General features: G+C 36.8%; 1 protein-coding gene across 1 annotated transcript in view; it reads left to right on the top strand.

The window, feature by feature from the left end:
• The window catches only part of LOC149223454 (cationic peroxidase 1-like), a 123,852-nt gene extending 99,426 nt beyond the window's left edge, over window positions 1-24,426 (top strand). The window contains exon 4 of the mRNA XM_089387913.1: window positions 24,280-24,426. Coding sequence (XP_089244039.1) covers window positions 24,280-24,426 — 147 coding nt within the window. The remainder of the gene's footprint in view (window positions 1-24,279) is intronic.
• The last annotated feature ends 2,201 nt before the right edge of the window (window positions 24,427-26,627 follow it).

The following is a 26,627-nucleotide window of genomic DNA, read 5'->3' as shown; positions in this document are numbered from 1 at the left end:
GGGCTCTAGATTTTGTTTGTCCAATCAACCTTCCATATTAATAGAAAAGGTATATTCTTGTTTGTGTTGGAAACCTTGAGCATTATTGAGGTGGGAGAGGGGGGGCGGGCAGGTGAATCAATACTGTGTCTTCTTAATTTTTTTTACCAAATTAAACTTCTCTATTGAATCATGCACAAACTAACCATGGTAAGTTTTAGGGGTGAGTTTTAGCCCAAAGGTGAAATTTAAGGGGTTTTTCAATTTAGAGGGGCGAAATTTTTATAAAAGACCCATTTCATATATTTAGCCAAACTTTTATTTAAAAAATAATTATTTTTTTCATTTTAGCCCAAACAAAAAGGGGTGGGTAAACTATGAAAAGACTCATTTGACCTGATTCACCTAGTTTGGGATGTTATATTCCATTACAATCGCCCATTTGTTTTCTTTGCAATGTTTAATTCGTTTGCAATCACCCATTTTTTGGTTTTCGAGGTTGTATTTGGTTTCAATAAATAAAAATATAAATAAAGTGGAGGTATGGTAAATAAATAAAAATATAAATAAACTAGAGGTATGGCAAATAAATGAAACCTATTTTTATATTTAGTCCATAACCTTCTTTCTATTTCAAGAAGGCTCAAAAAAGAGGTTTTATTTAAGTGAGACCTATGGGTCAAATACCATATTTATAAAAGAGGTATGGTAAATTAATAAAAATATAAATAAACGAGAGGTATGGTAAATAAATAAAACAATTTTTTTTTTATATTTACTCCATAAGTCAACTTATATTTACGAACATGCAGGGGTCTAAATAAATAAAAATATAAATAAAGTGGAGGTATGGTAAATAAATAAAACCTCTTTTTATATTTAATCCATAACCCTCTTTCTATTTAAGAATGCTCAAAAAAGAGGTTTTATTTAAGTGAATCCTATGGACCAAATACAATATTTATAAAAGAGGTATGGTAAATAAATAAAACATTTTTATATTTATTCCATAAGTCACCTTATATTTAAGAATACTCAAAAAATGAGTTATATTTAGGTGAAGCCTATGGGCCAAATACCATGGGCCAAATTATTATTAATACCATGCAAAAAACATGATTAACCCTAATATTAGTATTAATAAAAATAAAGATGGCACATGGTATTGACCAATGGTATTCACGTGGAATGTAGCCTATTTAAAGGGGGAATTAAACCAACATAGATCCATCTTTACTTTGGATCTACTAAGCCCCAAGAGGGATCAAATATCGTGATATGCAAACTAGGGTAGAGTGAAAAAATATGTGGTCCCTCTCGGGCTTGGTAGATCAAGAGTAAAAATGGGTCTTGTAATTTAATGTCACTTAAACATTTTAACTTGGTTAAAATTTAAAAAAAATAAAAAATAAAAATAAAATCAATTATTAATTTTGGTAATTTTTATAAATTACTAATAGTAGTTTTTAAGCTCCAGGTTTATGATAACCCATGGTATTGACCCTTGGTAATACCATGGTATTCATGTGAGCATAAACTATTTAAAGGGGAAATTCTATAAGCCTAGATCCATCTTAATTCTTGGTCTACCAAGTGCTGAGAGGGATAAATAGATGTCATCCCTCTAAGAGTGATAGATGTGGAATTAAGATGGATATAGGTTGGCTTTTATGATAATGAAGATACGAAATAGACTTAGGAAATTATATTGTAAAAAACATCTTAAGGTGAATGGTTAAAGCTACATTTGATCACTTCACAAAATTTAGTAAAAAATACCAATATCTCCATTAATATTGGGTTTTTTTATCTAACAAAAAAAAATCAAAACAGTGAAACCTTATCACTCTTTCCACATCACCCTCGTAGAAGAGAGATAGTCGCTACCCAGATTTCCCACCATTTTTCAAATGTTCTCAATATGATATCTTCATGAAAAAGTTAAGGTACTCATGTTGGATTAGTTGTTTGAAAAACATGTTAGTTTATACAACCTTTCATCTTCTCTATTATTCCTAGTTTGTCGTAATGATCTGCAGGGGTTGGGCCACTGCACCATATTGTCCTAAAAGGCAGAGATTGTGCACCAAAAAGGAAATTAATCCACATGTTACAACGCTGTTAAAAAATGAAAGACGTATGAAGGTAGTGAATTATGCTAATAATCAATTTAAATTGGGAGAGACGTAATTAAATTTTATTATTTAATTGAAGATTTCCAATTAAAATAATAGTAAATCTACATTTATATATTTATATGTTGATTGGAAGGCTTCTGACAATGGTCACTTCTTTTCATTAGATCCCCTTCAATTTGGGATACCTACTACTTTCTTATATTATATAGCGGCTTGCTACTTGTTGGCGTGGTAGGGTAAACAAACTTGATGTGTTTTTTTATCTCTCAATTGGAGTCTATCAAATAAGAAAAAAATTTGATAGCTTGACAAAAGTAGTAGAGAATAGATTAATCTCTCCTACCTTGACAGAAATGGGAGTCAAGATCAACACCTACAAGAACTTTGCTGTGGAATATTATCAAAACTAATAGAAGGATATGAAATAGTGTACAGTAAGAACCTTGACAAACACGACCATTGAAACTTGCAACATTGTTTGTAGGAAGAGAAAATTATGTTTCTTTTTTTCAAACATGTATGTTAGTATCTTATAGTTTAATGAATATGTTTTCCTATTATCATATATGGTTTCATACTTTAACAAAACATTTGCCAAGAATTCACAATGTTTTATTATTTAGTGAAATATTTTCCAAGATCATACAAGATTTTATAATTCAGTGAAAGATTCACCATGACTTTACAAGATAATATAATTTGGTTAGAGATTTGCTAAAAAAATTATATATACATATTATATTATTGATAGAATCGCCTCCTAATTTTCCAATGTATCATGGGGATTCACCCATTTATTATACATATAAATTTAGGGTGGTTCTTAAAATTGTCTATGAAACTAACCAACATCTCAACGAATCATAACATGTGCATCATATAAACAGAAACCAAAATAATCATAAGAAACAACATAAACAATATAATTATGCACATTCACATCACACATAAGAGAATGCAAGATATCTGGTGGAAAACCCTTAGGGGAAGAAAACCACCCTTGTTGTTGTTGTGTTGATATGAATCTTCTATTAAGAAAAATATGTATTTTACATAGAGACATGACCTATTATACAATCAACTGATCCCCATCAGCCAAGAGGCTTGATTCTACTAATCGACTCTGCAGACTATGTTCTCACATGAATCTATAGACCACCATTCACTAAAATCCACCACAATTAACGATCCTTTCCCAACCCTGATTAGATTATCCAACTCCGATTGGGTGGATAAATGGTTCCTTTCACTAATTCTACGGAATCACTGCTCCACTATCATGAAGTCACTGCTCCTCTACTCTATGTGGACCTCATTTCATATATTCTCATACTAGATCTGAAGGATCTTTTCTAAACTCGATACAACTATACAATATTATCTTAACAGCAAGACACCATCAACAAATCAAACAAAAACACCACAATAATATTCTCTCCACTGAAGCAAAATAATGGCGAAAATGTAACCATCAAATCTACAACAACGAATCATCCAACAACATAGACATATCTCGCACTCAGCCATAACATCAAACCCTCAATCCAAAATATAATTTATGCATAGTGCAACCAACAACAAAAACACAATGGATATCTACTAAATGCACCAGCAACACCTGTAAAACAAATGTGAGAGTCACAAACTTGGAGATATACCAAGATCTCCATCTCTACCAACAAACTTTGTTACATCTCTCTACATCTTTGATATGCAATATGATTTTTTTCATCAATACTCTCCTTTATCAATTAGATCTACTAATTTTACTACCATTAGCACTCATACACAGTCTATATAAACTCTCCACTAGGTATGAAGCATTCTTGATCCAGGTGGATGTTAGTGGCCACCTTCCTATTTCGCTTGGAACCCCACCATTGTCTATTTCAATTTTTCAATTTCCTTATTTGTAGCACACTTTACTATTTTTGGTAGTATTTCAGGTCCTTAACTTTTGGAGTCATTTTAAGGCCCTAAATGACGTTTTTTGGGAAAACTAGGACCAACATGGGTTGTTGACTAATGTTGTCCACTCAAAAGTTTTATTCGTCAGATAGATATTTCTAACTAGGAATTGTGCGCGTCAAATGGGGATCGTATGCCAAAGTTACGACCCTGGGAAGTTAATGTACCAATTTACCCAAACAAGGCCCATAGTTTAGTGCTTCATCTCTTAGGGTTAGGTTTTTGGATGTTTATAGTTTTCCATTGTTTCTCAATAATAAATAGGCCTTTGAGCCTCATTAGAACATAGTTCAAAGGTATGTAGCCACCACATATCTTCTCAGAGATAAGCTACATCGCCCGAGCTAGTCTTATATCCATTATGTTTGTAAGCATATTTTAGTATTTGATATTAATGAAATGAAGTGTTATTTTTGCTACATATTTCTATTTATGGTTATATCTGTAATTTGTTGCATTCTTATTTAAGTCTAGATCAGTGGTATTAGAGTGGTCTTCTCTTTCTCTATTTTTCTTTGCATGTCTACAACGAGGTCTGGATATAAGGAGTTAGGGCTTGAATTGGTCGAACCTTTGCAAAACCAGCCTCGCAAATCCCGATGGCCTTTCATGACAGATGAAAGCAAAGATGAGGTGTTAGAGATCCTTTCAAAATCTTTCTCGAAGAAGCCCTCAAGCGATAGAGGAACACGATGATGGAAAACTTTGCCCATATCCTTCAACGGCTACCCAAAGGTGATGCATCTACTTTTGGAAGCTACTCTAGAAGCACCACACCCTTTAAGGTACAAGTTAACTTTGACATCACCATATTTGAAGGTCAAAAAATGTGAATGCTACAGATGAATGGATGAATCTACTAGAAGGTTGTTTTTCTATTCATGATTTTTCTAGCTAGGAAAAGATTAGTTTTGCACTTCTCAAAGTCACCCCCCACGTCACGGACTTGTTGGAAACCTACTGTGAGAAGAAGGATGAGAGATAACCCTCACTGATTTCAGTTGCACCCACTTGGAATTTGTTTTGAGACTCCATCATGGAGAGGTACTACCCTGTTGGAAGCTATGAGGATATATACATAATGTGGACCACACTGTGGTAGCGAAGGGACCAAAACGTGTCAGAGTTAACCAACCTTTTTCATACCCTTTGCACGAAGTTGGGTATCAAGGATTTTGAGCGGCATTTGGTACTCAAATACCGCATCTACCTACACAGATACAATCAAGACGAGATGGAGTTTTTAAACATCTCCTCACTTGGCACGACATGCCAATATGTTGTCAAGATCGAGTAGAAGTTTAAACAAAAGAAGCGAGACCTTGGATCTGCGAATTTGAAGCAACGGAAAGTTGCCCCCAAACCAAAGAAAAAGGGGTAAATATAAGGTGGGGTGAACCAAGACAACCCATTGAAGGCGCAATAAAAGAACAACACCGCGAAGTCAAAGAAGGACACAAGAAAGTTGTGTGAGTTCCATAAGAGCCCCACTCATAACACAAGTGAGTGTTGGGCCAAGTAGTCGTTGGTGGTTGAGTTGAAGGCTTTAGAATCAGATGCATGTTCCAACTTTGAGTTAGAACACAACAAGAGGAATGACAAAGGGAATGAGATTATTGATGTGAAGCCCAGTGCCACTATTTCCACCACTAAGATCCATAAGAATGAACCCAAAGATCTACAGGAGGGGGATCGTCTTTTCCCACTCACAAATGTGGGTGAAAGGTTTGCCACTGCAATTCATTATCAATAGTGGAAGCAAAAAGAACCTCATTTCAGTAGAGGTTGTGAAGCAGTTGGGCTTACCGACTATACCAAACCTGTAACTATATAGTATCGGGTGGCTTCACCAAGGATGAGATCTACAAGTTAGCCAGTAGTGCCACCTTCCCTACAACATCAAGCCCTTCACAGATGAGGTATTGGGTGATGTTTCTCCTCTTGACATTTATGGTGTATTATTAGGACAACCATACTTGTGGAAGTGACATGTTGTATATGAGTCTAGACCTCACTCTATTATTATTTCTTTGGGTAAGATGTTATACAGGATAATGGAGGTAGCCCCACCTACCATCGCCTCTTTGATCTCTCCTAAGCAATGCAGTGAGGTCCTCTCCCATACTAGGAAATTTTTTAACTTTTTTATTCAGTCTCAAAGTAAGGGGAAGAGCATAGCCACATCCACGAGCCCAGGAAGGGTTACTCCACACAGTAGAAGCAGGTGGATAAGGTCGTGGAAGAATACAGGGATATCATCTCCTCACCCACAATAGTACCCTTGCACTGTCAAGTTAAGCATTTTTTCAATCTGACTCTCAGAGCACCTCTACCTAACAGGCCAACATATCGTCACTCTATTATGGAAAATGCCAAGTACACGCAACGACATGATCAACATCGGGTGCCACACAAGTTCCAGGTGGGCGAAAAATTTTGGTTACATTTGTAGAAAGAATGCCTTACAGGATCCCATCGAAAGCTCAAACCAATCCGATATGGTCCTTACGCCATTTCCAAGGCTATGGGAGACAATGATTTTGAGCTCAACATTCCCCCATTCCATGGCTTGCACCCAGTGTTCAATGTGGACCGCCTTCGTCCATACTTCCCACCATTGCTAGACACATCAGACATTGCATAACAACTCACACCAAAAGAGTTAAACATAGACTGCATGGAACAAGACACAACTTATCGGATTATGGACACACGGGTCAATAAAAATAACCAGCAGAATATACAACTATATCGGGCTGTCAAAGCTGGCCAACTCCTGCATGAAGGAAAGCGGCTCACTAAGGACCAAGTTCAACAAAACTTTCCCCATCTCATGGAGGTGCTCAACACAATGACGACCATTGATTCTTAAGGGTGGATGACTAATCTAGGTGGATTTTGGTGGCCACCTGCCTATTCCACTTCGACACCCACCACTCTCTTTCAGTTTTTCAGTTTCCTTATTATACCACGATTTACTATTTTTGGCAATTTTTTAGATCATGAACTCCTGGAGTCGTTTTGAGGCACTAAATGAAGTTTTTTGGGAAAAATGAGACTAACATTGGTTATAAATGAATGATGGGCATTCGAAAGTCGTAGTCCTCGGATATATCTTTATAACAAGGTATTGTGCGCATCAAACATAGATCATATGCCAAAGTTACGACCTCGGAAAGTTGATGTACCAATTTACCCAAACATGGCCCATTGTTTAGTGCTTCATCTCCAAGGGTTAGGTTTTTGGATGTTTAGGGTTTTCCACTATTTCTCAATAATAAATAGCCCTTTGAGCCTCATTGTAACATATATTAGAGGCATGTAGCTACCACATCTCTTCTTAGAGATATGCTACCATCGCCCAAGCTAGTCTTATTTCCATTCTGTTTGTAAGCATTTTTCAACAGTTTTATTTCTACTACATATTTGTATTTATGGTTATATATATATATATATAACTTTTTGTGCTCCTGTTTAAATTTGGATCACTGGTATTTGAGCGATATGCTCTTTCTCTTTTTTTCTTTGCATGTCCCCAATGAGGTCAAGATATAAGGAGTTAGGGCTTGACTTGGTCGAACCTTTGCAAGACCAGCCTCGCAAATACCAATGGCCTTCGATGGTGAATGAAAAGAAAGATGAGGGGGCAGGAGATCCTTTCAAAATATTGCTCGAAGAAGCCCTCGAAAGACAGAGGAATGTGATGATGGACAACTTTGCCTAGATACTTTAATGGCTACACAAAGGCAACACATCTACTTCCAACAGCTACTCTAGAAGTGCCACACCCTTTAAGATACAAGTTAACTTTGACATCCCCATATTTGAAGGTCAAATATATGAAAACATTGTAGAGAAATGGTTAAATAGGCAAGATGCTATTTTTCCATTCATGATTTTTCCAGCAGGGAAAAGACTACTTTTGCACTTCTCAAAGTTGCCCTCCATGTCAAGGACTAGTGGGAAACCTACTATGAGCAGAAGGACGAGAGGGAACCCTGACTATTTTCAGCTGCACCCACTTGCAATTCATTTCAGGATGCCATTAAGGAGCAGTACTGCCCTATCGAGAGCTATGAGGATAAATACATAAAGTGGACCACGCTACGACAAGGAAGGGACCAAGACGTGCCGGAGTTTACCAATATTTTTTATACTCTTTGCACAAAGTTGGGTATCAAGGATTCTGAGCGGAATTTAGTACTCAAATACCACGACAACCTACATAGGTACATTCAGGAAAAAATAGAGTTCTTGGACATCTCCTCACTCAGCACAGCATACTGATACCTTGTAAAGTTCAAGCATAATTTTCTTTAAAAGAAGTGAGACTTTGGATATGCGAACTGAAGCAAGGGAAAGGTGCCCCAAAACTAGAGAAAAAATGACATAGCAAAGATGGGGTGACCCAAGACAACTCGTTGAAGCTGTAAGAAAATAAAAACACCACAAAGTCAAAGAAGGACACAAGAAAGTGGTGTGAGTTCCATAAGAGCCCCACTCATAACATAAGTGAGTGTCGGGCTAAGGAGTCGTTGGTGGCCAAGGGTAAGGCTTCAGAATGAGATTCATTTTCCGAATCTAAGTTAGAACCCAACAAGAGGAATGAGAAAGGGAAGGATATTATTGATGTGGAGCCCAACGCCACTGTTGTCACCACCAAGATCCATAAGAATGAGCCATAAGATCCCAAGGTGTGGGTGCATCTTTTCAACTCACAAATGTGGGTGAAGGGTTTGTCACTGAAATTCATTGTCAATAGTGGCAGCCAAAAGAACCTCATTTTAGTAGAGGTCGTGAAGCCGTTGGGCCTATCGACTACACCGCACCAACAACTGTACAGTATCGGGTGGCTTCACCAAGGATGAGATCTCCGAGTCAGTGAGAAATGTTGCATTCCCTACAATGTCAAGCCCTTCACGGGTGAGGTATTGTGTGATTTTTCTCCTCTTGAAATCTGTGATGTATTATTAGGAAAACCATACTTCTGGAAGCGGCATGTGTATATGAACCTATACCTCACTTTGTTATTATTTATTTTGGTAATATGTTATACAGGATACCGGAGGTATTCCCACCTATTGTCGCCTATTTGATCTCTACTAAGAAATGTAGTAAGGTCATCTCTAAGACTGGGAAACTTGTTTTCTTTCTAATTCACTCTAAAAGTAAGGGGAAGAGCGTAGCGATATCCACAGCCCTCGTTAAGGGTTCCTCAACGCAGCAGAATCAGGCAGATATGGTTGTGGAAGAATACAAGGACATATTCTCCTCACCCACATGGGTACCCTTGCAATGTCAGGTCAAGCATTCATTCGATCTAACTGCCAGAATAATTCTACCCAACAGGAAAATATATCACTGGTCTATTATGGAAAATGCCAAGTACAAGTAGTGACATGATAAACATCGGGTGCCACACAAGTCTTAGGTGGGCGACAAAGTTTGGTTGCATTTACAAAAATAACATATTACTGGAGCCCATCAGAAGCTCAAACCACTCTGATATGGTCCTTACACCATTACCTAGGTTGTGGGAGACAATGCTTTTGAGCTCAGAATTCCCCCATTCCTTGTCCTACACCCAGAGTTCAATGTGGACTGCCTTCAACCATACTTCCCACCATTGCTGGACACATCATACATTGCATAATATCTCACGCCAACATAATTAAACCCAAACTACATGGAACATACCACAACTGATCAGGTTATGAAAACATAGGTCAAGAACACTCGCCAATAGAATATCCAACTATATCGGATTATCAAAGCTAGCGAACACTTGCACCAAGGCAAGTGGCTCACAAGGGACCAAGTTCAGTAGAAGTTTCCCTATCTCATTGAGGCACTCAATGCAATGGGGACCATTGCTTCCTAAGGGGGGAGACTAATCCTGGTGGATGTTGGTGGACACCTGCCTTTTCCTCTTTGACCCCCACCACTGTCTCTTTCAGTTTTTCAATTTCCTTATTTGTAGCAATATTTACTATCGGGTCCAACATAGGATTTAGACTAATTTTTTCCAATCTCAAGTTGTAGTCCTCAAATAGATATTTCTGATGAGGTATTGTGTCTGTCAAACAGAGATCGTATGCCAAAGTTATGACCTCGGGAAGTTGATGTACCAATTTAATCAAACAGGGCCCATAGTTTGCACTTCATCTCCTAGAATTAGGTTTTTGGATGTTTAGACTTTTTCGTTGTTTCTCAATAATAAATAAGAATTTGAGCCTCATTGTAACATAGTTCAGAGGCATGTAGCTTCCACATCTCTTCTCAGAAATAAGATACCATCACCCGTGCTAGTCTTATTTCCATTCTATTCATAAGCATATTTCAACATTTGATATTAATGAAATGAAGTGTTATTTTTGCTACATATTTGTATTTATGGTTATATAAGTAATTTCTTACGTTCCTATTTAAATATGGATTAGTGGTATCAGACCATTCTGCTCTTTCTCTATTTTTCTTTGCATGTCTCCAACAAGGTCAGGATAGGAGTTAGGGCTTGTACTGGCTGAACATTTGCAAGACCAACCTCGCAAATCTCTATGACCTTAAATGGCGAACAAAAAGAATGATGAGGGAGTAGGAGATCATTTCAAAATCTTGCTCAAATAAGCCCTTGAGTGATAGAGGAACACGATGATGGATAACTTTTCCTAGATCTTTCAGTGGCTACCCAAAGGCAACACATCTACTTCCTGCAGCTACTCTGGAAGCACCACACCCTTTAAGGTACAAGTTAACTTTGACATCCCCATATTTTAATGTCAAATAGATGCAGATGCCGTGGATAAATGGTTGAATCTGTTAGAAGGTTATTTTTCTGTTGGTGATTTTTCCAGTCAAGAAAAGATTACTTTTGCACTTCTCAAAGCTGCCCCCCACATCAAGGACTGGTGGGAAACCTACTGTGAGCAGTAGGACAAGAGGGAACCCTCACTGTTTTCATCTATACCCACTTGGATATCATTTCGGGATTCCATCAAGGACCAGTACTACCCTATCAAGAGATATGAGGATAAATACATAAAGTGGACCATGTTGCGGCAGGGAAGTGACCAAGACATGCCAAAGTTTACAAATATTTTTCATGCCCTTCACATGAAGTTGGGTATGAAGGATTCTGAGAGGAATTTGGTACTAAAATACCATGGTTTCCTACACAGGAACACTTAGGGTGAGATGGAGTTCCTAGACATCTCCTCTCTCGGCACGAGGTATTGATACACTGTCAAGATCGAGCAAACGTTTAATCAAAAGAAGTGAGACTTTGGATCTGCAAATCTGAAGCAAGGGAAAGGTGCCCCCAAACCAGAGAAAAAATGACAAAGCCAAGGTGGGGTGACCTAAGACAACCCATCAAAGCCGTAAGAAAAGAACAACACCACGGAATCAAAGAAGGACATAGGAAAGTGGTGTAAGTTTCATAAGAGCGCCACTCATAAGAGAAGTGAGCGTTGGGCCAGGCAGCCATTGGTGGCCAAGTTGAAGTCTTTAGAATCATATGCTTGTTCTGATTTTGAGTTAGAACCCAATAAGAGGAATGACAAAGGGAAGGAGATTATTGATGTGGAGCCGAGCGCCACTGTTTCCACCATCAAGATCCAGAAGAACTACATATAGAGAGAAAGGTGGAGAGAGAGAGAGGGAGTGATAAGGAATATGGAGAGAGAGGGAGACAGGACATAAGGAGGAAAGAAAGAGAAGTGGGCGAGAGAGAGAGACAGGGATATATATATATATATATATATATATATATATATATATATATATATATATATATATATATATATATATATATATATATATATATTGGAGAAAGAGAATCTATGTTTTGGGGGTGATATAGAGAGACGAAAGGAGATAGAGATATTGATGGAAGGTGAAGAGAGGGAAGAAGATAAAGATGGAGTGAGAGAGCGTGTGTGTTTGGGGGGGGTGAGATAGAGAGACAAAGGAGAGATGGAGGGAGATATAGATATAGATGGAGGGGGAGAGAGGGAAGAATATTTCTTGCACTAGATGCATTGATTTAAATGTAGATGATTTCTAATCCTATTTGATTTCTTGCACTAAATGCATAGATTTCAGTGTAAATGATGATTTCTAATCCTATTTGATTGCTTGCATTAAATGCATTGATTTGAATGTAGATGTTGATTTCTAATTATATTTGATTGCTTGTACTAGATGCATTGATTTCAATGTAAATGATTTCTAATACTATTTGATTGCTTGCAATAAATGCATTGATTTCAGTGTAGATGGTGATTTCTAATCTTATTTGATTTCTTGCACTAAATACATTGATTTTAGTGTATATGTTTTCTAATCATATTGGCTTACTTGCGTTAGATGCATTGATTTGAGTGTAGATGTTGATTTCTAATCCTATTTTATTGCTTGCATTAGATGCATTGATTTCATTGTAGTAGTTGCTTTCTAATCTTATTTGATTGCTTGCATTAGATGAAATGATTCCAGTGTAGATGTTGATTATGATTTGATGTAATTAGATGTATGATGGTACATTAATTTTAAAGTGATTGGATTAACAATGCACATTGATTTTAGTGTAAGCACAAAAAATTATTGGAAATGTACATTTATTTTTGTGTTATAGTATTTCAACATATTAATTTCGAAGAGAAAGAGAGACAAGGTATGTTGTTTACTACAATAGCGCGAGCTAAAGATTTAAATGGTTTACAATTTCAATTGTCCTTTTCATATAATTGATATGAAAATATGACAAAACTAACAAGGGTGACAATAAGTATAGTAGAAGAAAATAGTTTGAGATTGATCACAATGAAGGCTATTTGTAATTGAATACATTCTTATTATTCACATTTTCTACCATTCAACATTATTACATTGTCACTTTGTAGTCAAAAATTTTATTTCATCATTTTTCATCATTAAAGGTAATAACAATATTTATCATCTCAACAAACTAAGATAACTAAGAGAATTTAAAATTAAAATCACCAGATTCTCAAACATATTTAGCATATTTAAAATGACTATATTAATATTAAATTTATTTTACATATTATTGACAAAATTAATCATAGCTTCGATAAATTTTCCTTGTTCGTACATGATTGAAACCATCCTAGATCTATCTCAACTCTGGATCTATCGAGGAACAAAGGGATCAAATCTCTTGAGGTGCAAACCTTTCCTCAAGTTTTGCACTAAAAAAAGAGGCCGAGAGATTTGATCCCTCTCGACACTTGATAGATCCGAAATTAAAATAGATCTAAGCTGGTTAATAAACATTTAACACTTAATGAACTGGATAATAAACATATGAAACTTAATATGCATTAACATATTCCCTACCATGACCATATTTTATAATATGGTTCCATATTTTATAATATAGTTTTACTCATTGTACTATGGAATCTATACCTTAATAACATTAAACTTACTCGGTAGATAACTTTATATTCCGAATTGGATCCATGAAAAATTATCAGAGAACCATGACTATATCAAATCAGGAAAAACTTCGAATTCAAGAGCACAGAGTGATCAGAAAAACCTCTAAACAGTGGCAGTTGGCAGCTAACATGGAACGACGAGGACCTCAGTCAAAGCACGCTGACCGAGGCCCATGGGGACTGCGCAGGAGGAAAAACTGGCACCTGGGAGGCCCGATCGGGAAAAGGAGGCAGTTTCTAATCACACATCGCTATGAAAAACCCCTCGAGAAGGAAAGCCCCGAAGCGCTCAGTCACATGGAAGCCGGGAAAACTGTGGGAATGTTAAAGGTTAAAGGTGGGACCTACGCTCCAAAACCAGCAGTATTTATCAGGGGCACCCTTGGGCGGTAAGCGGATTTGGGGAAAACGAGCGATTCCACTCAGCGCGCAACGCGTGGCAAGCGGAGGAGAGAGAAAACCATCGATCATCTTGTGCTAACGGTTCAGCAAGTCAACCATGCAAAATGAGCGAATGGCATCAGATCTAGAGGCTCTAGATCTAATGGCTGAGAACGCGCCCAATGAAAGAACCAGATTCAACAGGCGATTAAGTCACAATATATAAGGATTTGAGGTCCGATTTGACCGCTGAGGTGGCGGATGAGTCATTTCCTGACATAACCGAAGAACTGAACCGACGGGGACTAGTTGGCGCAGTTCGTTGGAAGACAAGTGGCCACTCCCTGTGAGCCATTGGCGATGACGCAGACAGGGGATTCCAAGTGAACAACAGCAGGCGATCCGATGGAAGACAGAAGGGGAATTGAATAGTCGTGAGATTGATTGGCTTTAAAGCCATGAACATACAGAACATAACACATGGAGAAAAGAAGGAAACAAAGACAGAGAGAGAAAAAGAAAAGAAGATAGTGAAGCAAAAAAAAACGCAGGAAGACAAAGAGCCGAGCTAACCTGCAGCATAAGGCAGCATTGAACGATCCCTGAGAGGATCTGTTGGGCATTGAGCACCACAATGGGCTCCTCCCATTGTAGACCAAAGAGGTCAAGAGCTGGTAAGGAAAAGAGTCTGTACACTCTAGTGGCTTGGGGAATCCAAGAACCACCCTACCAAGCAATTTTGTTTTAGGAGACTCAGATTGAGCTCCTCATTGTAATTCTCGGCTTTAAAGACACAATAAAATAAGGCCACCACTAAGAGCTGGACCGGAGATGTAGTCCTGGAGGATAGGGTGAACTCCTTATCAATTGTTGTGTTATTGTATTTTCTTACTATGTTTCTCTGTTGTTTTCCATTTCAAGTGTCTGTGTATTTTGCAATCTGATCGATCTGTTGCCTAAAATGACATAGACACACACCAGCACATGAGTCGGTAATACCTTCATTCAATAATTAATTAACTGAGGTCACTGAAGGGTGATTTTCAAATCAAGTGGTATCAGAGCTCTAGGTTGTAAGGTTAGACAAGCTTGTGTTGGTTTAGTTGTTGAATGCTCACTAGATCAAAGCTCAAATTAGGAGAAGGAGAGTTGGTTGAAATTAATCCTAAAATTGGGAGAGTCTATCCTTGAAAGACAATGTCAGAGGAAGGTTCTATGGGGCCAAACCCTCAATTCATAGAAAGTTTCCTAGCCATAAAGTCCATGGTAGAAGAAATGTTTAGGGACATTAGAAAACATAAGGATGAAGATTCATCAGGCTCTAAACAAGACAAAGGGGAAGATGAGTCTCACTTCCATGACCACTCCAAAGGAAAAGGGAAAGAGGAAAGCTTTCTCACACCTCCTAATAGCCCTTGAAACAAAAAGAAAGCATCTTTGATCAAACTAGATGTTAAATTTGATTTGCCTATATATGATGGAGAGTTAAATGTAGAAAAGGTGGACAATTGGATTAGACAAATTGATGTTTATTACAGAGTACAAAACATCGACTCAGACAAGAGCAAGATTCAGCAGGCAAGCCTACGCCTTGGAGGCACTGCCTTGGTTTGGTGGGAAGGAAGAATCCAAGCTGACATGAAAAGACATGGTAAGACCATCTCTGTCTGGAGTGAGTTTGTTTCTGCAATCAAAAAGTAGTTCTATCCATTGGCCTACATGCAATAAGCCATGATGAGTTGGAAAACTCTTCAGCAATTGAAAGGGAAAAGTGTGCAAGGGTACACTCAAGGATTTAGAAAGAGAACATTGATTCTAGGAATCTCATTAGACTCACCAGAGACTCTTTTGAAGTACATTGGTGGTCTACATAGCTACATGAGGCATACACTCCTCATGTTTAATCCCACTAGTATAGATGAGGTATCTATACAAGCTACTCATCTAGAAGCTAGAGGAAAGAATGGAAATCCAGAGTTGGGGGACCATCCCAACCCATTGCAAGCAAGAGCAAGGAGAAAAGAAAGCAGAAGTGGAAAGAAAGGAAGGCTAGCACTGCACAGAAAAGAAAAGCTTCATGCACTCACTGTAAAAATGATGGGTATGATGATGAGCATTGTTGGATTCTGCATCTAGAGCTGAGACCTAAGAAGTTCGAGGGCAAGAAGAAGAAGACGGCTGCAGCTATTCAAAAAGATTTGGGGTCAGAATCGGGAGATGAAACAACCATTGCAACCATAGGTATAAAAGGTGAGAATTCTGAAAAATCTACTGGTGATTCTCCTCAATCTATTACTGATGAAGAAAATGAGAGAAAAAGACATGACCTTTTCCATATTCGAGTTGTTTCCAAATATCAAAAGATTGATACTTTGTTTGATAGTGGCTCATAAGTAAATTTGATTTCTAAATCAATTCTAAAGAAATTGGGATTAGCAACTACACCTCACAAGAAACCATACCCATTAGGATGGTTGAATGATAAAGCACAACTACAAGTGACTAGACAGTGCAAACTCAAGTTTTCTTTTAGGTCAGCATTTGTAGATGAGGTTGAGTTAGACATAATTCCTTTGAATATATGTGGAATTGTTTTAGGAAGTCCTTACTTATATGATAGAAAAGATATTTTCTATAGAGACGAGAACAAGTATCTACTTGTTAAAGATGGAATCGAATACTTTGTAAGAGCTCATAAGCTCAAGAATAATTATACTCTCATAAACTCAGGGCAGGTGAAAAGAATGATAAATTCATGCAAACAATTCTTACTAATGGTTGTAAAGGAAAAGAAACCTGATAAAACCAATGTATTTGAAGGTTGTAATGCTATACAACAAGTTGATATAGAAAAGGTTGTTTCAGAGTATGATATCTTGTTTCAAGAACCTAAAGGTCTGCCACCCAAAAAGGAAATAGTACATGGTATTATTTTGCAGCAAGATGCTCCATTTCCTAATATTGGAATGTACAGGTTGTCTGCTTTAGAGAATGCTGAAATCAAGAAGAAGGTGTAGGAGTTGCTCGAGAAAGGGTTCATCAGGCCTAGCACATCACCATGTGGGTCATGAATTGTTTTGGTGAGAAAGAAAGACGGCTCATGGAGAATGTTCATTGACTACCGAGCACTCAATAAGATAACAATTAAAAATCGTTATCCCCTTCCTCGCATAGATGATCTTTTAGATCAATTGAAGGAAGTTGTTTATTTCACCAAGCTAGACTTGCACGGTGGATACCATCAAGTCAGAGTTGCAGAACAAGATGCATGGAAGACTGCTTTCAAAACAAAGCAGGGATTGTATGAGTGGTTGATTATGCCTTTTGGCTTAACTAATGCTATTTCTACTTTCATGAGATTAATGAATGATGTAATCAGACATTTTCTTGATGATTTTGTTATTATGTATATCGATGACATTCTAATTTTTAGTAAAATGTGGGAAGAACACTTAAAGCATGTTAAGAAAACACTAGATGTTTTGAAAAGAGAAAAAATTCATGTTAAAATCTCAAAATGTGAATTTGGAAAAACATCTCTAAATTATTTGGGTCATATAGTAGGGGGTGGTGAATTGGAAATAGATCCCTATAAGGTGGTAGTCATTGTAAACTGGCCTAAACCCAAGTCTGCTACAGAAGTGAGAAGCTTCTTAGGGGTAGCAGAATATTGGAGGAAGTTCATTTCTAACTTTTCCTCAATTGCATCTCCCTTACATGCTTTAACAGGATTGAACAAGGTGTTTCAGTGGGAAGGCAAACATCAGAAAGCCTTTGACACCTTGAAAGAAAATATTAGTACAACACCTGTACTAGAACTGCCTGATCTACAAAGACCATTTGAGATCCAAATAGATGCCAATGACTATGCCATGGGAGTAGTGTTGACACAGCACGGTAAACCCATATGTTATCATTCTGAGACTTTTAAACCTGCAATAGTTAACTATCCTACATATGATAAAGAATTGTATGCATTAGTTCAGAGTGTGAAAAAGTGGAAACATTACTTAATGGGCAAAGAGACAGTAATACATACTGATCATCAACCACTTCAATATCTACACTCCCAAACTAAGTTGCAGCAATCAAGACACTACAGATGGATGGGTTTTCTACAACAGTTTTATTTAGTCATCAGATATAAAAAGGGCATACAAAATAAAGTTGCATACAAGTTATCTAGACCCATTATAAATGCATCTACTATACTTAAGCATAATTCAGTATTACATGAAAGCTACATTGAACAATATGCTCAAAATATAGACTTTAAAGATGTATATGCAACTTTGAGTCAAGGCAAAAGAGTAGAAGAATTGGATTATCATATGAAGGACCGAATCTTATACCATTGTGGGAAAATATGTATTCCACAAATAGAGAGAGTAAAGATAATTAGAGAAGCACACACTTCTTTGATATCAAGTCACTTTGGGGTAAGTAAAACGGTTGCATAGCTGCAAAGATTTTATTATTGGCCAAAAATGAATGAGACAGTTTCTAGATATGTAAGAGGGTGTACTATGTGTGTTAAAAGCAAGCCCAACAATAGAAACTGGGCTTGTACACTCCATTACCAATTCCTTCTCACCCTTGGGAAAGTGTTTCCATGGATTTTGTTGGAGGACTACCTAAATCTAGCAAAGGTCATGATTATCTGTATGTTGTTATGGATAGGTTCAGTAAAATGTGTATTTTGATACCTTGTAATAAACAGATTATAGCTGAACAAAGTGCAAAAATGTTCTTTGAACATGTATGGGTTCATTTTGGATTACCCACTTTCATTGTATCTGATCGAGACACCTGATTTGTGGGCAAGTTTTGGTCCAATCTGTGGTAACTAATGGACACCAAACTGAAGAAAATCACATCTTTTCATCCACAAACTGACGGCTAGATAGAAGTAGTTAACAGGATAGTGATCCAGTTACTTAGAGGATATTGCAGCAAACATCCTGAGCTTTGGGATGAACATTTGTGTTATGTGTAGCATGCTTACAATAGAGCAAAACATTCTTCTACATAGAGATCTCCTTTTGAGACCTATTTTGGTTTCACACCAAGGTCTCCTTTAGATTTTGTCTTTGGTAAAGATACCACAATTGATGGACATAGTGATGTGGAAAAGGCAACTAGGTGCATTGAACAAATCCAAGAGATCCACCAGGCAGTACAGGAACAGTTAGAAAAGAGCCAAGCCAAATACAAGGCTAGGCATGACAAGCATCAGATGGAGCATAGTTTTCAAGTTGGTGACTAGGTCTGGCTGTATATCTGCAAGGACAGGATGCAAGGTGAAGGTAAAAAGCTAAAGCCTATCATGTATGTACCTTTCAGGATACTTGAGAAGATTGGCGAGAATGGTTTTCGCCTTGATCTACCAGCTTACATGCACATCTACTTAGTCGTAAATGCAGATTGCTTAAGATTGTTTGAACCTTCACTAATTGAGGATCCCGAAGAGCAGAGTCAGTTGCCTTCTATTGATGACCTACTACCTGAGTATCTAAATGAATTGTAGGAGACACAGTGCTAGACAAGAAGGTGAGGATGACACGCAAAGGAGATGTTGAGTACCTAAGAATTGGGCTCAAAGGTTCAAAGCTAAGCAGTGAAAATTGGATCGAGATTGGACAAGTGAGACAACAGTACCCTCACTTAGTCGATGCTTGAAAACCAACTTTTAGCGGTCCAAAAGCTTTTTCAGTGGGAAGGTCGTGATCCGAATTAGATCCATGAAGAATTATCAGAGAACCATGACTGTATCAAATTAGGACAAACTTCAAATTCAAGAGCACAGAGCGATCAGAAAAACCTCTGAACAATGGCAGTTGGTAGCCAGCATGGAACAACGAGGACCTCGGTCAAAGCGCATTGACCGAGGCCCATGGAGACTGCGTAGGAGGCAAAACTGGCACTTGGGAAGCCCGGATCGGGAAAAGGAGGCAGTTTCTGATGTGTGCTTAGTGCTAATCGCACATCGCTGGGCAAAAACCCTCGAGAAGGAAAGCCCTGAAGTGCTCGGTCGCATGGAAGTCGGGAAAACTGTGGGGAAAATGCTAAAGGGTAAAGGCGGGACCCACATTCCAAAATCGATGGTATTTATCAGGGGCACCCTTGGGTGGTAAGCGAATTTGGAGAAAAATGATCGATTCCACTTAGCGACCGATGTGTGGCAAGCAGAGGAGAGAGAAAACTACCACTCATCATGTGCTAATGGTCGAGCAAGTCAACCACGCGAAATGAGCAAATGGCATCGGATCTGGAGGCTCCAGATCTAACGACTAAGAATGCGCCCGATGAAAGAATCGGATTCGACAGGGGATTAAGCCGCGATCTATAAGGATTTGAGGTCCGCTTTGATCGCTAAGGTGCTGGATGACTCATTTCCCGACGAAATTGAAGAACCGAACCGACGGAGACGAGCTGGCACAGTTCGTTGGAAGACAACTGACCACTCCCTGTGAGCTGTTGACGATGACACAGATAGGGGATTCCAAGCGAACAACAACAGGTGATCCGACGGAAGATAGAAGGGGAATCGATCAGTCATGAGATCGATTGGCTTTAAAGCCATGAATAGATGGAACAGAACACACGGAGAAAAGAAGGAAACAAACACTGAGAGAGCAAAAGCGAAGAAAATAGTGAAGAAAGTAGGAAGACAGAGAGTCGAGCTGACCTGCAGCATAAGGAAGCATCGAGCGATCCCTGAGAGGATTTGTTGGGCATTGAGCACCACATTGGGCTCCTCCCATTGTAGACCAGAGAGGTCAAGAGCTGGTAAGGAAAAGAGTAAGTACACTCTAGTGGCTTGGGGAATCCAAGAACCACCCTGCCAAGAAATTCTATTTTAGGAGACTCAGATTGAGCTCTTCATTGTAATTCTCTACTTTAAAGACACAATAAAAGAAGGCCACCACTAAGAGCTGGACTGGAGACGTAGCCCTAGAGGATAGGGTGAACTCCTTATTAATTGTTGTGTTCTTGTATTTTCTTACTTTGTTTCTTTGTTATTTTCCATTTCAAGTGTCTGTGTATTTTGCAATCTGATCGATTCATTGCCTAAAATGACATAGACACACACCATCACATGAGTCTGTAATACCTTCATTCAATAATTAATTAACTGAGGTCACTCAAGGGTGATTTTCAGATCACTTTCAATAAATGTAATAGGTCAATCATTGAAATAGGAATTATTAGAGATTAGAATAAGAGTTTGTAGATAATCGTGTGTACCAAATTGTTATGGCAATCATTCTTACACAACATGAGAGTTTTTAACATTTAATTTTTTTATTTGTATTAACTTTTAAACATCCAATTATTATAAATACCTTTCTATATCATCTTTTAATTATATTAACTTTTAATATAAAATTAATTCAAATGTTAAATTATAGAATAAAAATGTCTATTAAATCTAGCTCTCTTTTTTATTAACAACACATTTTTTTATGTACTTTAGGAATAAAGAGTAATGAGAAGTGTTGTACAACCTACTATGGAAGAATATATATATATATATATATATATATATTCTACTAGCTTAGATCCATCTTAATTCTTAACTCTTGATTTATTGCATCTACCAAGTTAAGAGGGATCAAACCTCTTGAGGTCAAAGCTCTTTCAAAGTGATTCCTTTGGGCCCTTGGTAGATCCAAAGTTAAAATGGATTTAGGCCAGTTTATAGGAAATTATATAATATTTTTTATGTAATTAAAAAATTATTTTTTATATAAATAAAAAGTTATTTTAATTATTACATTTTTTTGTCATGGGGTGTAGATATGTATTACACATCCCATATGTATTATTGTGTAGACTAGAGATCCAAGATTCAAATCTACTAAAAATATCATGATCTATTAATAAAATGATAAATTATAAGCCTAATCCAAATCTACTAGTCTCACGATAAATTATATGCCCAATCCAAATCTATTAGTCTCACAATTATGAAACTGAGGCAATTATAAATTCTTATGATTACAAAAATAAAAATTAAAAAATATAAATTGATTTGGAAATAACCCATAACCTTCACAATTATGACACTGAGGCAATTATAAATTCTTATGATTACAAAAATAAAAATTAAAAAATATAAATTGATTTGAAAATAACCCATAACCTTGTTTTCTTCTTCTTTAGACACCTGGGAAAACCTATCATAACTCTGTTGTCAAACCAGAAGCAACCATCTCAACAATGATCTCTAGTTGCTAATGGCAAATGCAGCTAACTCATCACCCTTATTCAAAGAAAACCACAAAACCTGTTGCTAACGGTAAATGCAACTGATCACCTTTATTCAAAGAAAACCACACAACTTGGAATAACCCGTTGGAGGTCTGTAAGGGGCCAGGCTTTAACTCCTACCGGATGCCTCCAGATTTTAGGTCGTTAACCTATTTCCCTATATCTCAAAAAGAAAAACTCTTAACCAAATAAAAAACAGTTTTAAATTATTATTTTTTTCAATAGAAAAATAACCTAACATTTTATTTATTACACCTTAACGACCAGATGATTTAATGATGATTTAATGCGATGCTTCTTGTTTACCCTTACATTTACTTTAGACGAAAATGTTATTACACCTTAACGACCAGATGATTTAATGATGATTTAATGCGATGCTTCTTGTTTACCCTTACATTTACTTTAGACGATTTGGGTTTTCTTAAAAAAGAAAATTGTCTTCACACGATTTCGGTTTTCTTTATATATATATATATATACATATATATATATATTCTTTTTAGATTTACCTATATAGAATATAATTCTATCTAGTTTATCTCACGTACTTAGAGCTCTAGGATTGTAATTAAAAAAAAAAAACAGAGAAATTTATAAATGTAGTGATTTGAAATATTTTGGTATGACAGGGAAAAAATAGTTATTTTAATGAAAAAGTCAATGATTTTTTTAATTAATATATGTTTTAGAGTTTTAGTAATTTTTTTGGGTCACTGGTTTTTGATTTTATATATGAATTTAGCATTTAGAGAAAATTCTTAAAATATTTAGATTGTAAAGAGTTTATAACTCAAATTCTTTATTCTAACAAATTTCATGTTTTCTTGTAAAATTATCTTAAATTTTTAAAATTTGATTTGATTTTTAATATCATTTTTTTAATTTTATTTAAAATTTAATAATAATTAATTGAAATTACAATAAATTCTAAATAAGGGGAAAAAAAATCCAATTGCATATTCCCAAAAAAAAAAAAACCCAAAATCACAGGAGAGAAAAATTAAACTGCTAGTAGACAATCTTGTACTCAAATACAACACTGAAACATAATAATAAATATCATTTCCATTGAAGAAGACACTGTAAAAAAACATTACAACCTTTTTGCAAAGAATGAGGACAAATGAGAGACAGAATTATACTTGCTACCATGAAGAAGCAACGTTCCTATACAGAATTGACTCTGTTATTCTTTCCAACTATTCATATTTTATGTAAATACATTTAAGAGATCAAGAGTCCTTATTGGTTGGCTATACGGAAATTCTTCCTCAATTATATATCTTGAGCATTATTAAATCTGTTTCAATTATATATTAGCATGTTTTTCGTTATGGATTAAGTTATTTTAGTCAATATGAATTTTCCCAAAAGTTGTTATTTATTATAAAAGTTCATTTCTATTTATCTAGTTTAATATTAATTTTTTTTGTTTATTTAAATGTTAAAAATTTTAAAGTTTTTCGTAAAATTATTTTTATTGAAAAAATTATTAAATTTTTTTATTTGGTTGACCGCGAGCAGCTTCCGCGGTGGTCATCTTCACTGTTCCTCTCACAGTGCGCGAGCACCCGTGCTCCGACGCCGGATTGGACTTAACTTTCACCTTATCTCATTAGTACTTTGCCTTGACTTTTTATTAGTTAACTGTCTCACGTATAATAATTTTCTTATAGTTTTATACGAATTTTGATATATATATCAAATTGTATTCTAATTTTTTTATGACTAAAGCTATAAGAAAAATATATTTTAATTTTATATAGCACTTAAAACTATACTTATATTTTAAATTAGTTATTTAATTTTTAAATTAATTCATGTTTTATGTTATATTAATTTATTTTTATTGATTCTTCCGTTAGAATTGAATATAATCTTTAGTAAAAAAGCATCTATTTTCTTTCATAAAATTGTATTTTTATTGATTTTTATTAATATTAGTATGATTAGCAATTGCTCTTAAAGATGTAAAAGTACACTCAAGGAATAGAATATTTGGGAAGTTCATCTCACCATGAACATAGCATACTTGTGACCCTTCTCTTTCACTGTGGTTTCTTGTGCTTCAGTGGTATCAGCTTGAGGACAAGCAAGGTGAAGGGAAGGTTTACAGTGGTTTTAAGTTGGAAATCAGTGAAATTAATGAAATTGTGGAGCAACTAGGCATGGTTGGCCTTTTCGGAGATGCTTGCAGTGATGAAAAGTTGTTGAGGTAGTTCAGCAAGTCTTCGTACTATGAGACAAATGAGGAGCAGGATAGTGCTAAAGTAGAAAAGGATTTGGGGGATTTGTTGCAAAAGTTGTTGGTCTCGCTTAGTGGAATTTGTTGTTTTCTCACATATATTTGTTGGATTTTATCTGATATTGCATTGGATTGTGTCTGACGTTGGGTAATGAAGGGTAAAAAGGAAGAACAAAGTCTTTTGGTACATAAGGGAAGAGAAGAAGCGAGCGAGGAAGAAGTTGGGAATCATGGCATCCTTCATTAATGACACGCATCCAAAGTCTCATTTCTCAATTAGCGTAGCATCAAGGTGACCCCTTAGTGTAGTACACATGGGAAGGCCACCAGAATTTTAGGAAGGTCATCATCACCAGTGGAGTGCACAGAGAATTGTACCGGGTGCAGGACGAGCACGCAAGAGAAGCATTAATGGAGGTGGTATGTGTACATGTCTCGAGTCCCCCACATATTACTCAATCGCCGAATCTAATCCCCAACCCTAGGTTGAACTTCGTTGACATTTCTATGGCAGGAGGTCCATTAGATTTGTGTAAAAAATGCATTTTCATAGACCCAAGATTTGTTCAGGAAAACACAATAAACTTGCAGAGGTAGCTCTATACCAGGCTTTTCACATTGACCCCGGGGACAATATTGCATCTTTGTTGACCTATTTGTCCCCCAAGCTTTCGAGTTCTGAAGATTATGCTTATATTCTTAGGGAGCTTGGGAACATAGTAGAATGCAAGAAGGAAATTAAATTCTTTGAGTGGGTAGTTTCTTATGAAAGGCGAAGAAATGAGCAAGGGAAATTGTTGAGCATTCTGATTAGCATTTTGGGTCAGCATGGGAGAGTGGGACTTGCAAGGCAAGTCTTTGGTAAATCCAAGACAGAAGGCTATGGCAACACTGTTTACACCTTCTCTGCCCTCATCAGTGCTTATGGCCGCAGCAGTATGTGCAAGGAAGCTATTTTTGTCTTTGAGTCAATGAAGAGGTATGGTTGTAAGCCAAACCTTGTTTCTTATAATGTTGTCATTGATGCCTTTGCTAAGTGTGGATTTCAAGCAAGCCTCAGAAGCTTTTGATGAAATGATCTGACAAGGAGTTCAACTTGAACAAATTACATTCAATTCTCTGCTCTATGTTTGCGTTCAAGGGGGTTTATGGGAAGAGGCTCATGTAGTGTTTGAACAATTGTTGTATCAGGGAATTGTTCCATATATTTTCACTTACAATTTTCTAAATAAGCTTTGGATATCATAGAAATGCCAGGAGAAAATACACACAACATTGTGATCGCAAATAAATAGGTGCTTAAGCAAACAGAGGAGCATATGGATCAAGGATGTGAAGTGGGTATATTTAGATGCAAAGAATTAATGACATTAATTAATCCGAAAACAAGGCCTACACAAAATGAAGTTGGAGGTTTAATATTGTTATAGACATTTTTGTGCCTTACAGCATGAAGCATGAAATGTCCATAATCTAAGGGATCCAAAGTCCCTAAACATGTTGTTCCTACCCCTAGAGGAACAAGGTCAGCAAACCACAGCACTGAATAACAGTTCTCCACCTGAAAACACTCAAAAACAAGGCAATTCTGGATCATGTCAACTGCTCCACTGAGCATCTGCGCTGAATGTCAAGTGCTCCACTGTCTACCTGCGCTGAATGTCAACTGCAAAGAAGGCTACCTGCGCTGGGCGAGTTTGGACAAGTGGCACAGTCATTCCTCAAGGTGTCAATGCCCAGGAAGCTTCCAAAATGACACTTGGATCAGGGAATTCGACTGGTGATGAGTAAGAGGGTCTAGATCTCCAAGTGGAAGCAAGAACCTCCAAGTGGACTTAAGAACTGAAGAATAACTGAAGTGGGAGAGGACACTAGTCAGCTTCATACCAGCTTCAAGCTGACTCATCCTTTCTCCAAAACTCCTATATATAGAGCTCTCTCATGAGGTCTATGGAGGCTGGGAATCTTGTGAATGTAAGGAAGTGTTGTTGGTTTGAGTTTAGAACTATTGGGTGATTTGCTTTGAAGGAGGTGAAGAGGAGATTTCTTTCTGTCGGGAGGTGATGCTGGATTGGGCCTTTTATGGTTGTATCACTTCCTGAACTTTACTTCTTCCATTAATAAAGCATTTGAGGTTCTTCTATATGCATGTGTCTCAATGATGTATTGTTATGC

This window comes from Pinus tabuliformis, chromosome Q, assembly GCF_031772625.1.
Source record: "Pinus tabuliformis cultivar Carrire ecotype Pingquan chromosome Q, CPIR1, whole genome shotgun sequence".
Taxonomy (NCBI): domain Eukaryota; kingdom Viridiplantae; phylum Streptophyta; class Pinopsida; order Pinales; family Pinaceae; genus Pinus; species Pinus tabuliformis.
The sequence above is the reverse complement of the archived record's forward strand: the minus strand, read 5'-3'. Positions and strand labels throughout refer to the sequence as shown.